Source organism: Capsella rubella, unplaced genomic scaffold, assembly GCF_000375325.1.
Source record: "Capsella rubella cultivar Monte Gargano unplaced genomic scaffold, Caprub1_0 scaffold_2, whole genome shotgun sequence".
NCBI lineage: Eukaryota > Viridiplantae > Streptophyta > Magnoliopsida > Brassicales > Brassicaceae > Capsella > Capsella rubella.
The window spans coordinates 942628-959813 of record NW_006238922.1 but is presented as its reverse complement, the minus strand read 5'-3'; the positions used below and the strand labels follow the sequence as shown (position 1 = coordinate 959813).

At 32.1% G+C, this 17186-nt stretch overlaps 3 protein-coding genes across 8 annotated transcripts; all 3 read right to left on the bottom strand.

The window, feature by feature from the left end:
- Positions 1-1457: 1457 nt before the first annotated feature.
- Positions 1458-4529, bottom strand: LOC17895846 (pentatricopeptide repeat-containing protein At1g62680, mitochondrial). Its single transcript, XM_006302040.2, has 2 exons — positions 2453-4529; positions 1458-2020 (listed from the first exon to the last, which is right to left on the bottom strand). The coding sequence occupies exon 1, from the start codon at positions 4464-4466 to the stop codon at positions 2817-2819; it is 1650 nt and encodes a 549-aa protein (XP_006302102.1). The 5' UTR covers positions 4467-4529; the 3' UTR covers positions 1458-2020; positions 2453-2816.
- A 468-nt stretch (positions 4530-4997) lies between these two features.
- LOC17895360 lies at positions 4998-9032 on the bottom strand. Of its 6 annotated transcripts, XM_023788063.1 has the most exons (5): positions 8956-9032; positions 8773-8869; positions 5606-5739; positions 5173-5529; positions 5061-5091 (listed from the first exon to the last, which is right to left on the bottom strand). In XM_023788063.1, the coding sequence occupies exons 2-5, from the start codon at positions 8822-8824 to the stop codon at positions 5071-5073; spliced, it is 564 nt and encodes a 187-aa protein (XP_023643831.1). In that variant the 5' UTR covers positions 8825-8869; positions 8956-9032; the 3' UTR covers positions 5061-5070. The 6 variants fall into 6 exon arrangements, with proteins under 6 accessions (XP_023643830.1, XP_023643831.1, XP_023643834.1 ...); XM_023788062.1 differs by lacking the exons at positions 8773-8869; positions 8956-9032 and adding an exon at positions 4998-5028 and having other exon boundaries at positions 5081-5091; positions 5606-6177; XM_023788066.1 differs by lacking the exons at positions 8773-8869; positions 8956-9032 and adding an exon at positions 6257-6335.
- A 1015-nt stretch (positions 9033-10047) lies between these two features.
- LOC17896212 (NAC domain-containing protein 26) lies at positions 10048-13284 on the bottom strand. Its single transcript, XM_006301816.2, has 4 exons — positions 12947-13284; positions 11856-12056; positions 11486-11757; positions 10048-11211 (listed from the first exon to the last, which is right to left on the bottom strand). The coding sequence occupies exons 2-4, from the start codon at positions 12013-12015 to the stop codon at positions 10420-10422; spliced, it is 1224 nt and encodes a 407-aa protein (XP_006301878.1). The 5' UTR covers positions 12016-12056; positions 12947-13284; the 3' UTR covers positions 10048-10419.
- Positions 13285-17186: the final 3902 nt, after the last annotated feature.

The window sequence follows — 17186 nt, the reverse complement described above, 5'->3', positions numbered from 1 at the left end:
AACTAAAACTTTAATATGCTCAATTTCATATCATTCAAAAGTATTAAGTCAAATAATTGATAATCTAAATAATTAATAATTAACATAGTTATTTTTTTATTTAACCATATAATAATATAACAATAATTAAGAAAAATGGGAAATAGTTCTACAAATTTCAATCATGTGTTAGTACTTAGTAGTATCGTTTTCTATTTTTTTTTAAAGATTAAAAAATATAGTGTTGCATTGATTAATGGTGTCTCTGCATTCACGTTGTCAATTTCAATTAATATCAAATTGAAACATACCACCAACGTCAAAAGTGAGTAGGAATAATAATCTATATTCTTAAGTTGAATCATTTAATAAATGAATCTTATTAATTTATTTTTAAACAATAATTGGAAACATGGACGACCATCTTAAAAAAAAACTATGAAACATGTTAATCCAATGTGAAAATTATAATGCTTGGGTTTGGTTAATAGCAAATTCTGAACAAGATTGGGTACCAAACAACCATTTTTTTTTTATAAATTGTTGGAAAATGTCATAATTCACTTCCAATTGGATGAGTCTCTATCCATATTAAAGTTTATTTAATGATTTATTCTTTTTATTCTTTAAAAAAAATATACAATGAGACGAGTTTGAAAGGTTGCAGTGGAGCGAGTCGCGGCTGTGGACAACATGGCACTGGGAGTAGGAGCCTTTGTAGTCTGAACATAGCGAGATGGATGGCAGGAGGAGAACAAATACTGGAAGAGGGGTCCCAAGCCTAACACCAAAAAAAAATTACTATAACATCAAATGTATAACATATAGATTGTATTGTTTCAAAATTTATGGTGAAAATTTTCATAGAATCAGATTTGACGTTAATGATATGTACTTAATTTCAAATGATTTCATATTTTATCATTCAAACTTTAAATATTAATTTAAAATTCTTAATTTTAAAGTTTTTTGAATTATTGATCCCACAACATCTTTACATGAGTGTTTTTTTTTGTAGCTTTTTGTTCTTTGTTTTAACAATCCTAAAAAGTGTTTAGGAAATTTTATTAACCATAATTCTTCACTATACAATTGATGTGCCTCTTTATTATAATTCTCTATATTATGCACATTTTCATACATTTATTATATTATCGCAGTTAAGTCGCATTTTCTGATTTACACCTTTTTCTAATTAGGGTAATATTGTTTTGTGATATATCCGTTTCTTGCTTGCGTCTGTATCCGTCTATTTTAACAATCTCTAAAATGTTTTTTTAAGGATCTCGTCTTTTTAATTATTGTAACCGAAATTAAAAAATTGGTGTGAGTACACATAAGTTTAGATGATTAAGCTCCTTAGACATTACTCTGACCATATAAGCTGATCTTCATGGAAACATAAGGACTAACCTTAGACGTGAGGAGTGTCGTCTTTAAAGTTAAGAAATAACACGAAACAGTATCAGGAATGCAAATAATGCGCAGAAACAACATCAACTGAATATGCACATATCTTATCCACATTTAACATTGAGAACCGTAATAAATCAATTAAAAGACAAAAGATATACTGCTTCCTAACACAAGCCTGAGATCATTGTATTGTAGGTTACAACATTAGGCTTCACTCCTTTTAAGGCTGAGGCTACAAAATAAATCCCACTCATCTTTGGCCTTCGCAGCCTTGCACATCCCTTCAATCATAGTATTATTTGTGAATATAGCGAGCTCCATTTCACTCCTTTTGCATATACTCGCGCATTGATCAATGCATTAAAAGTGACTACATTGGGGACGATTTTCTTCTCAATCATATCACTAAGTAAGTGAGAAGCTCTTCCATGGTTGTTTCCAAAGCTGCGAGAAGCTTTGCCTTTATTAACAACATCATGGCTTTCTCTAATCTCTGGCAGAGCAGTTTCCTATATGTTTTATGTGCAAAGAGAGGAATCATGATAAGCTTGAGAGAAACCAAGTAATGCTCATTCTTCCTCAAGCCGAGCCAAATACATCTTTTTCCTACATTCATCTGTTTTTCCTGCATTTCGTAGACAACTCGGTTTTAGTACTCAAATTGTAATGTAAAATGCACCAAAAGAGCGAGAGACAGCAAAGAGCCAAAGATTGTTCATGTATTTTTGTATCTATCACTTGTATCTTCAAAACATAAGAATCTAGGCTGATGTATAAGCTAGATGAGTCAAAGAAAGCATAAACCTGGGACGAATTGCATTGAAGAAAGCCTAATAATAAGCATTCTTTTTTAGAGGGATACTAAAAATGTATTGAAGGTCGAATTTGGGAGATTTTCATAATGTTTCTATAGCTAAACAAACTTAAAATGTATTTCAACCTGGTAGTAAAAACGATCTCAGCCCAAAGGCTTTCAAAAGACAAATAAAACCATGAACAATTGTCCAGCACGAGCAAATATTAAATGTGATTTGATTACCAAAGACAGAAATTTCACCTTTAGTGCGATGAAAGAAGACGATGAAGCAACGCTAATCAGCATCAGCGATAGAGCTGCTGGTGGTGGTGATGACAGCACAAAATCCTCCCAGAGAATCCCTTCAACTGTACAATCCAAATCCGAATCTCTAATCAGGAATGAGGCGGTTAGTGAAGAACCCAGATGCATTCACCATTCAATAACACTTCACCAACCACCATTACTCAATGGTTGGATGAAGCAATTGAGGATTTCTCAACTCGAAATCTCGAATTACAAAAACACCAAGTGCCAGTGATTCATTCACCGCTGAAACAGATGAATTCTAGGACAAAACCCAAACATATCCACACAGTGGATTTGGAAATGCACACTGTAACAATTACAATGGAGACACAACTTTGTTGCAACCGCCAGACTTTCTAAGCAAGGTTGGTGTGTAACCACAGCTCAATATTTCTTTGATAAGTTCGGCGGATATAGTTGTGTCACCATCTTTAAGGCATAGCGTGGAGTCATCTTTCATAAGCCCCTCATGTTTCATTTTCATATACAAAGCATCAATTTCACGTTGTAGGCCTTTCGTACACAACCCTGACATCATTGTAGTGTATGTTACAATATCAGGCTTCAATCCTTTGAGGCTGAGGCTACAAAATAAACCCCAAGCATCTTCGACCTTACCAGTCTTGCACATTCCTCGGATAATAGTAGTATATGTGACAATGTCAAGTTCCATTTCGATCTTTTGCATATCTTCAAATATCATCAATGCTTTCTCTAGCTCCCTGTTGTCACAAAGACCACCTAACAAAATATTATAGGTCCAAATATCGGGAGAGACACCAAAAGAATCCATCTGACTAAAAAATTCTTGAGCTTTATCAACATCGCCTGCTTGAAAAAACCCTTGGATAAGAGTGTTGTAAGTGACTGTACTGCTAACTAATCCTCTCTGAGTCATTTCACAGAACAGTTTCATCCCATCCTCTACTCTCTTTGCTTTACAAAATCCATTTATAAGAGTGTTGTAACTCACTACATCTGGGAAACAACCCTTGCTAACCATCAAATCAAACATTTGGTTGGCCTCATCTATGCGATCGTGCATACAAAGCCCATTGATCAACGAACTGTAAGTCACTATATCAGGATCAATAGACATCCGGACCATCTCCTCGAAAAGCTCCTTAGCCTCCAAAACCTTTCCGTTTTTCACAAACGCATCGAGCAATGTACTGTAAGTAATCACATTAGGAGAGGTTTTCCTCTTGATCATATCCCTCAAAAGCCGAGCAGCATCGCTCCATCTACCTGAACTACAAAGACCCTTTACAAGCGCAGTGTATGTAACAACATTCGGTCTAATCCTTTTCCTTTCAATTTCCTTGAAAAAGTCGAGAGCATCATCCGCACGTCTTGCTTTGCAAAGACTATCAATAATAGCGTTGTAAGCAACAATGTCCGGTCTATATCCAATCTCCACCATTTTATCAACCAAAGCTACAGCATCAGAAACTCTATTCCTACGACATAATCCATTAACAAGAGACCCAAGTGTGACTCTATCAGGCTCATAACCAAGTTTCAACATCTTGCCAAGAACAGATAAAGCAAGAGAGACTTGAAAACAGCAACAAAAACAATTAATCACAATATTAAACGTATAAAGATCACTTCGAATCCCCAAAGCTTCCATTTTTTTTCCCAGAGAGATTACAACGTCATACTTCTTCAATTTGACAATGGCACTCAACAATCTATTGAAATCTACAACGGAAGGGAAAGGACGAGACTTAACCATGTCACTGAACAGATCAATCGCGTCATCTAGCTTTATATCGCGAAGACTAGTTTTGCTTAATCTCTCTCGCAAATCACCATTGGCCCTTGAAGAAGAAGCTCGTCGTACCCAGCAACAACAAGAACTGCAATGGCTAAATGAAGGAGACGAAACGGTTCTAGGTTTAGCTTCTGCGAGAAGATTGCGATGAAGAAGTCTCTTCGCCGTCATCGCAACCGATCTCTGCATTGTTTTTCCGATTTTGATTTTGGTCTGACTTAGAATCCTAGAACGAAGTGTTCTCTGAAAGAGATGGGGGATTAAAACCGGTTAAATTCCGGTTAGTTTCCGGTTCAGCTATCTTTTTTGTTGTTGTTTCTAATCGAATTTAATCGAATTGAATCCAAATAATTGCATCAAATCAAGTGATTAACAAATGGAAGTTTCAGTTTCTTGTCCCAATTTGATTTAAACTAATATGGTTTATGTTTAACATCGGTTCGGTTTAGATTGGGTACAATTTCTGGTTTTAGTCGGAACCACCACAGTTAAAAACTAACAAGCATTGGTTTTGTTAAAATTTGTAGTCAATTTCTTTTTGGTTCGGTTTCGAGATTGGTTTTTTGGTTTGTCCATTGGTTTGTTTTGGTTATCTGAATTGAACACTACTTCACTGAGTAATGATTGTTGACAAAGATCAATTTAGTCAGATTCATCTATCTAATCTGAAACCTCTGATGTAAAGAGAGGCAAAAGAGTACTTTACTTTACTTTACTACTAAGAAAGTCTTGATTTAAGTGTTACAACCACCTTTGACCAAAAAAAAAAAAAAAAAAAAAAAAAAAAAAAGTGTTACAACCACCTTCTCTTGTCCTGCATTCAAAATGGTTTCACTACATTAACAAATACATATAAACAAGAACCAAAAACAGAAAAACTCAAGACTCAGTTCACCTGTCTTGAACCTCGAGGCTTCGGATTTCTCCAAGGGCAATTCGATTGAGCTGCGAGTCCCAAAACAAGAACTCTCTTTGAGATATCCACAACATCTGTCTCAACTTCCATGGCTGAGTTATAACTCAAACATCTCTTCTTTACCGAGCTCATATGATCTTCACTTTCTCCTAAACCTTCCTCTTCTTGATGATATTTAACACCTCCACTAGATTCAAGAATCGATCCATCTTCCATTGAAACATCCCTCGAGGAGCTATCTAAACCATCAATTCTAGAAGTCTCGGTCTCTGAATAATCTGATGATCCCTCTTTTATGTCAGTGAAATCTCCATGAGCCTGCAGGACGATTCTTTTCTTAACATTTCAAACCAAAACTGTTACAAAATCACTCACAGCAATGTAGATATGTCTGAATAGAGACTCTGCTTACCTTAAACTCAAATTGCTTACAAAAATCATCAGCATTAGATATACGTTTTGAAGGAACACCACAACCTTCAGGGAAATCTCTATACACTGTCACAAATCTTCTCTTGTACCGCATTTTGTCTTCCAAATCAAAACCTTCAAAAACACAATTCAATGTCACAACTCCTCTAAACTCCAAAACAAAAAACACCATCAGTTTCACAATGTTACAACTTTGTCCAAACTCCAAAATAGTTTCTTTTATTCTATGAGACACAGAGCAACATTATAGTAAGTGTTTGAATTGCTTCTAATCAATTTAACAATTTTAAACAAAACCCAGAAACAGGAAGCTACTTTATGAGAAAACCCAGAAACCATTTCATGAGAAACAACACTAATCACAAAATTGCCTCAACATGCTTCGTTTAAATCGATAAGAGATCTCTGGGTAAGCTCACAATGAATGATACATATACACATTACGAATCGAAACAAATGGTTTAAAGCGAAATCTAAACCGAAATTTTACTTCAGGAACACGCAAATGGTAAGACGAGAGATCATCAAACTCTACAAAACCCCAACTTTTGATTTCGAAGAAGGGTTATAAAAATTACATTACCAGTGGAAGAAAAGTTTCGTAGAGTGGAACAGAGAGAATCAATCTTACCTCTGAATCTGATTTGACTCTCAATGAGGGCTTCTCTCTGATAAAAACGGAGGCAAGTGAAATGAAGTTAAGAGACAAAAGTTGTTCTTTATACGTTTTTCTAAGCCCAATTTGTTTAGCAAAGGCCCAAATAATTTTCATTTTTATTTCAAGACCAGACAGAACCTTGATTTAGTAAAAATGCAATAACTTTTAGTGTAAGAAATATTTATAGTGGTGACACATATTATTAAATAATAATTGTTTTTTCAAAACTTTATGATGTGATCTCTTTAAACATGGTGAGATACGTTATATTTCTATTTTTTTTATACTAGGTGTCTTAACATATTAGATATCTTAGAGTTTTTTTCTCGTTTCATTTGTTTAAATCTTTCTCAAACATCTATGCATAATTTAATATTTTTAATTATGTTATGACCACTTCTATTTTTGGTAATTTTTATTAGATATTTTAAAATAAATGTTAAGTAATAAATTTTATATGAAATTTTATGTCTTTGTGTTCTTAGTTAATTAGAAAGTCATAAGGAGTATTTTGTAGTTAATTTATTAAAAGAATTTTTTCTTTCATGTATTAATTTGAAAATTACAATATATGTTAATACGGTATACGTTATCACATATATTTACTAAATAAACTATTTTAACGTTATACAGTATAACTTATACCTAACAAAACCATGCACTAAATTATAATATAATCAAAAAAAAAATACTTTTATTATCCTTGATATATATATTGTCGTTTCCATTAAATAAATTCGTTATTCTTGCTATTTATCGAATTAAAATTTTTTTTATAAAACACATGAATTGATTTACCACTAACGAAAACTCTTTAGAGTTTAGATCTTTGGGATTGGGGTTTTGTCATTTTTGTGAAAAAGGAAAACACTAATGATAAAACATCACATGGTTTTGTCTCATATATATATAGTGATCCCTATGTTATCGAGATCAATGTCTAAGACCATGTCCAATGGTAGTTTGTTAAGTAGTTTCTTAGTAATAAAAGACAAAAAAATAAATCAATAATGAAAATAAAACTAAGAAATGTATCTTAGGTTAGAAGTTTTGAGAGAGTTTTTTAGTGATAGGTGTCAATATATGAGTGGTTTGAGTTTAGGAAAAAGAAAAAAAATCATTTTGTTAGCAACAATTAAAATATAATTTGTACTATGTGTTTTTATTATTATTTTATATAATATGTGTTACAAATTTTATAAAATCTAATAATTTTGAGAAAATTTTAAAAATAACTCTTTTCAAATATCACTTTTTAACTCTTTTTTCAAACTTTATAAAAAAAAACCACTGAAAATGTTGAAATTTATCAAAATATGTGTGTAAACTTATAATTATACACACAAATTACCTTTGTATGCGTAGAAACTTTTATATAGTTTTTATAAATAGCGTAAAGGTAACTTATAAAAACCTTTTAAACTCCTTTAAAAACCTTTTAAAATCTGTAAAAACAATTTAAAACTTTTTAAAACATTATAAAATATTTATATTGAATCTCAGTAGTAGTTATTATGTAAAAGTACCTTATATATCATATAAAACTTTATAATTTTCATATTTAAACAGGGGTATTTATGAAAATAGATAGATAGGTATTTTTGAAAAATACACTAAAAGGGTATTTCTCAAAAATTCTCAATAATTTTCCTGTTTTATAAAATTTTAGTTTTCAAATTTTAGTTTTTAAGAACTCCAATTAGAGTTTTACCATTGGAAATAGAAAATTTTTAAAAGTTCTTATTTTTAAAAAGTGCACAATTTATTATCAAAAAATTACCAAGAACTTTAAATTAAAAACTTGCATTGGACATGCTCTAATAGTGGTCAATTTTATTATTTGTTCTTCGCTTAAAACGGAAGAGTATAGGGGTGTACGTCAATCCCACAGAGCACGCCCAAATCATGATGTTTCTTTATGAACTGATCATTCATATAGCTAAGCTATATCAATTTCTAATAGGAATGATCAGTTTTTATTAATTATTCTTAAGTAAAATAAAATAAAAAATGTTATCCATCATTACGACATAATCCTCTCTCAAGTCTCAACTAATCAGTAAAGATAGTGTTGTATCCCATAAGCTACTAGTGAGATGCAAGCAAGGTATTAAAACTAAGGCAATGAATATTACATCTTATATGTACGTAGTACAATATATAGAGCAAAACAATCTGTTCTATAATCCCACAACACTGATCAGAACTTAACATCTTATACTTTAACAAAAACCAAATCCAAAGCTTTTGTTCTCTAATCACAACCGCACATACTATATACACTGGAAACATTTGGAAATTTTGATTCTTTCAACACAACCCAAAGCTCAACTGTGAAAAACCACTTGTTTTCTATGCACAACGCTAGACACTCAAACATTACCACTAGTCGAGACCAATCTGTCAGCAACAAAGAAGCAATCTAATCAACAAAATACAAAAGCACTGAAAACAGCAAAAAGAAATAAAGATGAAATCAGAGTTTCAACCTCTCTGTTCACTATTCCAAGTGCTTATGCAGTAGTCAGAAATAGTGCCCATGAAGTCAACGTCTGCACTTGGCGGGTCTTACCACAGCCATGAACCCTAAGGTTACGAAACACCAAAGTTTAAGGTTTACAAGGCGAGAAAAAATAGGCGACCATCAGAGAAATTCTTTAGGGACCTCTTACGAATTTGCTGGACTTAGAGATGATTCGTGGACTCTTCTTTTGCGTATCTCGTTCTAATCTCCCAAGCTCTTTTGTGAAAAGCTTGTGCTGTCACGGAGAGGAAAACAAATAAAGAAAAGATTTCGTTTTGTGATTAGGTTTATGAAATAGGGCTACATGCGCTTTACAATATATAGTACTTGGCCGGTCGTACCAAAGTAAACCAATTAATTGTACCAGCATAATCGACTTACAATTTCATACTTGAACACCAAGTTTCATCTTACCAGCTCACGGTTAAGTTCGCATATTGTTTAGGAAGATAAAATAGGGTTTCGCTTCGACCGGATCGGAAACGTGTCGGGTGTGAATCCCACAGATCACAACCAAATAATGATGTTTCCTTATGAACTGATCATTCTGATTATACATAGCATAAGTACTTAAGTAGCCATTAGTGATGCTCTAATTTGAACTTTATTAACATACAGTATAGTAATATACAGTAATATTGTCTTTTCTGCCTCCTTTGAAATAAACATTATAATTACAAAATACCAAATGACAAAGCACGCTTTTGCTATCTTCCTTTTCTAACACGGCTTGTCTCTCTATATATGTTATATTCTCGATCGAGCCAACATGTCATAACCATTTTTTCTCTTTTCCAAATGCACTAATCTTCTCCATGCCACATTTACTTCTCTCCTTCACACTTTTTCTCTGGGTTTCACATATTAACTCTTCAAGCTTCTTGCAAGTTCTTCTCATGAACAAAGACAACTCAAAGCATGTAAGTCGTCCATCCAAATTCAAGTCAATTGATGGTTTACTTCTGACTATTTTTTTTGTATATTTCATATAAGAATGAGTTTATATATTGTTTTCTGCATTTATATGATATAAGTCAAACATTTGTTTTTTATACTATGTTCTTGTTTTTTTTTTCTCTTAAGTAAGAGAACAATATATAATGATGTCTAATAAAATTAGTAGTAAGCAAATTATAATGTTACCTTTATAATTAATTTGTTTTTGAAGAATTTAAGTAGTAATATGTAGTGGTATCAAAATTTTGCTATTATTATCATTTGGACTTAACAACATAATTAGAAGTATAATTTTTATTAAGAAGTAGGTGTCCTTCATATATACAAAATTGGTCTCACGTTTTAATCATAACTCATATATGGTCTATATATAAAATTAAGGATGCATACATTGATTTATTACATACATCCATACATGCACGCATACATGTGTACGTATAACATATAGATCAATAATGTAATAAAAAGAAAATACCATATAGTTTATAGGTTTTTATTATGTACAAAACCTCCATAAATCCGGGAAATAACTCCTTGTTTTCCCCCTTCCATCTTTAAGTATAAAACTGTGTCCACCATCATCTACACGGCTAGTAGTGTTCGCATATGTAAATTTTCATATATATTCATCCATGCATCTTCTTCACTTTTATCACTATTTCCAGAGATCAATCTGACAACTCGAAGAAGTAGAAGCAGCATGAGAATTTGTATATCCTTCTCCCATTTCAACAACCCTTTCAGAATCATTCTCCGGCAAATGTATTCCCTCATCTATCACTTGATCGTAAGCAGCGTTGCTCGTGTCGATCTTGACATTGTTTTTGTGAGAAGAAGCAGAAGCAGAAGCTGCAGCCTCTTCATTGCTAAGCTGTGAAGCAACGAATTTATCGAGAACTCTCCAATCAGTAGTCACTTGGTCTACTCCTTGATCGTAATAAAGAGAGCTAAAACTTTGATTCCCCTGTTGTAATTGTTCATCATGAGAGAGATTTGATGATTGCTGCAAGTTACCAATATTTCTTGTGTTTTTACTGGTGTTGCTTGATCCATAAGGTAAAGAGCTGCCATTACTATTAGGGCTTTCGAGCTGAGGAAGCTGGAGGAACATAGATTCTCGAAGATGATGGTTTTGTTGTTGATGTTGTACCATATGATTGTAATGTAACTCGAGCTCTTGCTTGCATTGCAAGTTAGGGTTGTTGTTGTTGTATGCATAAGCTGAAGACACATTAAGGCCACAAGGCAATGTCTGCTGATGGGGATGGTGGCGGTTATAATGGTGACTGGGAAGAAACTGTTGTGAAGAACTAGAATCAAACTCGGAGGCCATAAAAGAGAGCTGATCATCATACCACTGTGATGGCGATGAATCGTAACCTCCCATTTTCCTCTCTGTCGCCGCCAATTTCTTCTTGAACACCCTACATACCACCCATCCTTCTTCCTACAAACATATCACATTACAAAATCGTTAATGCACACACTTGTCCATCACTTATTTATGTGTTTTCTTCCTTACAAAAGTAAAAAATTTAGCACATAATATATATGTATGTTTGGATCTATTGGACATAGAAGTTATGAGTCTTAATGTGAACTACTCCAATGCATTTTACAAGTGAATTACACATTTCTTCTAGTACTTAAGAGAGAACATATATATAGGCAAGTAAAGTATAACTTAAGATGTCTGAACTTGGGCCAACGTATATATATACCTGAGGGGTTCCATTTTCATTTGTTTCTAAGCGATATTCGTGCATGATCCAGTCAGATTTTTGTCCATTTGGGGCTCGTCCTTTATAAAACACTAGTGTTTTCCTCATACCGATAAGGCTATGTCTTATATATATAGCCTTGTCTCTTCCGGTGGCTTTCCAGAATCCTGCTTTGGTCGCTCTATTGGTTCGGGTTCCCGTGGGATACTTCTTGTCTTTATGGCTAAAGAAGTACCATTCGCTTTGCTCTTCGTTTCCTATCTTGCATAACTCTAAATTATCACAAAGAAAACAAAACAATCGTCAGCCTTTCTATCAAAATATGGATCATCATGCACTGGAGATAGATGATATGTTTTTACGGCTAAACCTTGGAGATCCCATGGCTCAATCTTGTAAAGATCAACGTCCTTGATAAAATCGATTTCTATCCTCTTTGATGCAACTTTTTTCCTCAGGTAGTAGTCTACAAGTTCTTCATCAGTTGGATGAAATCTGAAGCCAGGTGGTACTTGTGAAAATGAATTCATCCTTTAATCTTTATTTTTCCGTACGTATTAAGATTAGCCGCCTGAATATGATATGAAACAAGGACTGTTAAATTATGGATCATGAAAGTAAAATCCAAGAATCGCTATACCAATTTACTTCACCTATCGTTTAAACAAAATAAATATTATCAGCATCTAAGCTGATAGGAAAATGTTAGTGAAAGAAAAAAAAAAGTGTTTGGTGTTCAAGCTTTTGTTTACTATATGATCTAGCTAGTGCATTTGACTAATCGTTCCATTTAAACTAATTAGGGTTATATTTCCTACTTGTTTAAAAATAGCAAACAATAATTTAAACATATGTAAATGTAGATTTAAAATATTCATGCATGTGTGTAGTATATATTTCCCTACTAAATTACGTGTACAAGATTGTGGCTTTGAATTTTGTTAAAACAAGAAAATATCTATACATCTTTAGGAAAATAAATATAGTTGATTAAGCCAATTAAATGGTTTAGATCCAAAGCATTCTTGAAGATGGAATAAGGATTATATAAAATAAATCACTAGTTTCCAATTAACCATAATCTTGCAAAGATAGCCTATATTAGTACATATATATAGTCAAGAAGAAGAGAAAAAAAATATGAGAAATATGATCTCTAGCATTATCATCCTTTAATAAAATAACTCTTTAAGTAACCAATCAAAAAGCAAAATCATGGGGAAAAACCTAGCCCACGAGTCTCTTAAGGATGATATTTTGCTAAACTTGTAGCATCAGCAACATTGAGTAGGATAAGAGGACGATGATCATGACCATTATAATGATGAAAATGATTAAAAAGCGCAACAATGTTCAAGAAAATAAAATTGTATAAATATCTGAGGAAAAAAAATTCCAAAAACATAGAAATAAAGAAGATGAGTGTAGAGTAGAATCTTCAGAAAAAGTTAGGGTTTATACCTCAAAAAAAAACTCAAAAACAGGCTGGTTTAACTCAAAGCCCTTCAAAAGGCTCAGGATTTGAGTTATTGTGTGTGACTAGACTCTATTGAATCTTCCTCTTGTACTTGGTAAAAAAGGATCGAACACTTCATGAAATACACTATAAAGTACTCATCAGAGCTAGAGAGAGAGAGAAAAAAACCCTAAAAGGAGATTTTATGTAAATGGACAAGATTTGACAGTTATCATCGGGAAGAGCCACCGGAAAGAGATCGGATCCCAAGAGTCAGAGATTTAAAGACAGGGGGAGAGAGAGGAGGGACAAAGAGAAAGAGAGTAGGGTTAAATAAAGAGAGATCAAACGGTGATGATGATAAATAAGAATAAGAAAGAGAGAGAGAGAGAAAGAAGAAGAGGAAGAAGACACATGAAAAAGTAGACAACCGTGTCCTAATAATCTATACTACTTTGTCTCCCTCTCTCTCTATGTGTCCTTCTCAATCATAGTCTCTCTATGTCCTTTGATATAACACAAGAAGTGAGAGATAGAGAGACTTTATTTGTTGCAAAAGCTTCGGGGGAGAAAGAGAGGCGAATAAGTACTATAGGCTCAAGCAAGATTTTGAAAGAGAGAGAGGCAACCTCCATTACCACCCACCAGCTCTTGATGGAGACTGTCCAAAGTTTTTGAAATATACTCTTTTAATATCTTTTTCTATGAACGGTTGAACATTAAACGTTTTATTACAAACATAACAAAATTTTGTTTAATTACTTATGCAACTAGCTCAATAGTCAGAAATTATTATTATTTATTTTAAAATATAATTTTTTCTAAAGATAGAGTTGTTTTAACAACGCATGAAAGAGAGATCATGAATATATAAATGATGTTGGACTGGTTACTACTTAATTACTATAGCTTTTGTTTTACCAGTGACTAGTTGTAGCTGGTGAAGTTGAACTGGTGAGATATTTTAACTCGTCTTTGGAATTGTAATTCAAAGAAAAAGTTTGAAAGACTTCAAAAGTCATATACAAAAAGTCACTTTAAGAATATACATATATATATATATATATATGTATTTGTGTTCATATAATCACATTACAACGAAAATGGATGTGGAGACATCCCTTAATAATTGTCAAAGTGCGTGTATCTTCTTGAAGACGAACCCGTCAAATATATATATATAACACACACACATATATATATATATATATATTTATATATAACACACACACACACATATATATATATATATATATATATATATTTTGCAAAAATATAACTATTGTGCTCTATAAACTGCTACATATATATAGTATAGTAGGGAACACACATTCCTCTTTGAACAATTTCATCCTTTGGCAAATTCAAGAGTAATTAAATCTCATATATATTATGCGTAATACTTAAGTCGGTCATGTTCTATGCATGGTCCAGTTAATTTCGTGTAGGCTAAATGTTAACATGAGTGTCTAAGAATCCTCAAGAAACATGGCATAGTTACTCTGAGACTTAGGTATGTTCTTTTTACTTTGCATGAAACATTGAATCTACAAATCAATTTGTTTCCTCCACTATATATATATATATTCGCCATTGATACATTTATTATCATAGTATTGTGAGAAAACGGTAATATGGTAGTGTCCAAAAACACAAAACCATTGCAATCATATAATGTATAATTGCAGTTTTGCTGCCACTCAAATTTGAGTGAATAACATTAAAAGGTTAAAAGTTATTTACCTAACTAAATGGAAGCAGTGAGTTCGTGTATATCATCAATATCCTTATTTTAATCTTAATCTTATGATATATACCAATTTGCATTTAAAAATTAGAAAAAGAAAATACAACACATCTTAGATAAATTTATATAAGAAAAATAAGATGAATAGAATTTTGAGCCAGTATTAGTGGAACAAAGGTCCCGCCAACAAAATGGAATGTGATGACGTGGCGGGCGATGGTCGGGCGTGAGATAGGCTTCGATCATTGATCTCACAGTGTGCTGTTCGGTCATGTGGTGGGTCGTCTCATCCCGTTTTAACTTATCCCGTTCTTAATATTTTGTGATATTACTATTTTTGAATATAACATTAACATCACTCATTTCTAAATTCGTTTTAATTTTTTTTTTAAAAACTCATTAATATTCCACTTCGTTGTGTGTGTTCGTCTTCAGAAAATTTTCAAACAGCAAACTTAGCAAAAGAGTTGATGTGAGAATTTTCTTTTTTTAGCTAAGAGTCGATTTGAGAATTAAAATCGGTTTCCATGGCCACAGTGTAAATGTTATGTCAAGTACAATGCCTATGTTAGTCTTTTAATATATTACAGGATTTTTTTTTCTGTATACTATAGTTGCATGCAAAGCATATTTGCTTAACCAATTGTTTATTTTTATTTTTTTTGTAACATCTAATATTTTTATATAGGATTTTAGTAAACATTTCAAAAGTTCATATATGATGAAACTGATTTAAGTTGAATTTTGGTGTTGTAAAATGTAACTTTCTCTAGAGAATTGGTTTTTACAGTTTAACTTTATAATAGTTAATAGTCTTCTTAATAACTAGATAAATATTTTAGTAACTACTGACTAACTAATGAACAAAATAATGTTTTTTTTTTTGAATAATCAAAAAGATTCTGGGTCAAAATCCATACATCTTCTCGTGTCCGAAACCAAAGCATATATGTTATATAGTTTCGTCCCAAACAAGTTACAAAATAATGTTTTAAGATCTAAATAGGTAAGTTATAGGACGATTATGGTACACCTTTAGGTAAGTTCATCAAATTTTCATTTGTCTGCGGCTGAGGTTTGGGACTTTAGGGCAAAGTTTGTTTTCAGCAAAAGTTTATTAATAAAATTTGGAAAAATGTGCAATGAGTTTTTTTTTTTAATAATTCTTTAATTTGTGTTGTTGAAAGGAAGTATAGAAGTAAAGCAAAAGTAAAGTGCGTGATCCGAAAAAGTTTCATTATTTTTGTCCCACCTTACATGAATGGTAACACTGTGTGGATCATCAATATATACATGAATTGGAAGTTTGGAACTTATATTTTGATCCAAATTAATAAAAAATTAGTCTGATTTATTTTTCCTTGGCCACAAAATGACCATATAATGTATGTCTCAATATTATATCTTTGATATGAAATCTTTTGAGTAGTCTATTATTACAACGGAAATGAATACAATTTGGTTGTGAAGTTTGACATGAAATTTTTAAATATTTTTATGTGTACGTTTTGGTGAGTTCCTATTGGCCACCTACCGTAAGTGGAACATAGAAAACTTTAGAACAACAAGGACTTTATTTTGTTTAATATTAAAGTAGCCCTTGTTTGGTAAATAATCATATGCATAGTTAAAATTGGTACCAAAAAAAAAAACAAAAAAAAAACAAAATGGTGGAAAATTCTAACTTAGTTGTGCATCTTTTGGTGTGTGGGAATAAAAATGTACTAATATATATTTTAATTAACTTGAAAAAGTTATCCGATAAATGAACCAAAATAATGAAGATTTTTTTTCCCGTCAGTTTTGCAAATAAATGACCAATGTATGATCGTTTATAGTGTTATCACTTTAAAATGTAATTTTGCATCATGGTAATTAAAAGAAAATGTCAAAAGAAATCTTTTCATATATAGATCCTGCTGAAATTGCACGTTACCATTATGAAGTGTAGATAGTATAATATATATACACTGATGTTGTGTAGTTTAATATGCACACACAATGTTATATTTTAGAGGTTGTATTCTAGAAGAAGGATTTCCAGATATATCTAAAGACTTTTGTAACATGTGTAGAGGTCCACACTTGTTGATTCATGCCCAATTACCTATATTTGTTTTATTTGTTTTAAAATACTAAAATTTATATATAGAGTTAATAATTTTTTGTGATAAAATGTATAAAAATGGACTAGACAACCAATTATACTATTCTACATACGCATGACAAAGGTGGCAGAAAGTTTGGTAATTTCACCTATATATAATTAATTTCTGAATACCCAACTAGTATATCTATAATTAGTGAGTTAAGAAGGTATAAATGATGAATAAGATGAATCTTAATCTTCTAATATAGTATTCATCGGCTATGCATCAAATTTATAGAACACTGATCATAAATTGTTCCAATCGTGTAAACAAGGATCCACGTGGCATGAACCTCTTTAATAAGACAGAGTTCTTCAAAGTTAGAGGTCTTTTGTAACACTAATCATT

Bases quoted from the DNA above. Each gene is read 5' to 3' on its own strand.
- LOC17895360 (XM_023788062.1), bottom strand. From the start codon at position 5,797: ATGGTGTTTTTTGTTTTGGAGTTTAGAGGAGTTGTGACATTGAATTGT. The intron at 5,530-5,605 runs GTAAGCAGAGTC...TGAAATGTTAAG, and splicing joins GTAAGCAATTTGAGTTTAAG to AAAAGAATCGTCCTGCAGGC.
- LOC17896212 (XM_006301816.2), bottom strand. From the start codon at position 12,015: ATGAATTCATTTTCACAAGTACCACCTGGCTTCAGATTTCATCCAACT. The intron at 11,758-11,855 runs GTTTAGCCGTAA...GTGATAATTTAG, and splicing joins TGAGCCATGGGATCTCCAAG to AGTTATGCAAGATAGGAAAC. The intron at 11,212-11,485 runs GTATATATATAC...ATATGTTTGTAG, and splicing joins ATGAAAATGGAACCCCTCAG to GAAGAAGGATGGGTGGTATG.
- LOC17895846 (XM_006302040.2), bottom strand. From the start codon at position 4,466: ATGCAGAGATCGGTTGCGATGACGGCGAAGAGACTTCTTCATCGCAAT.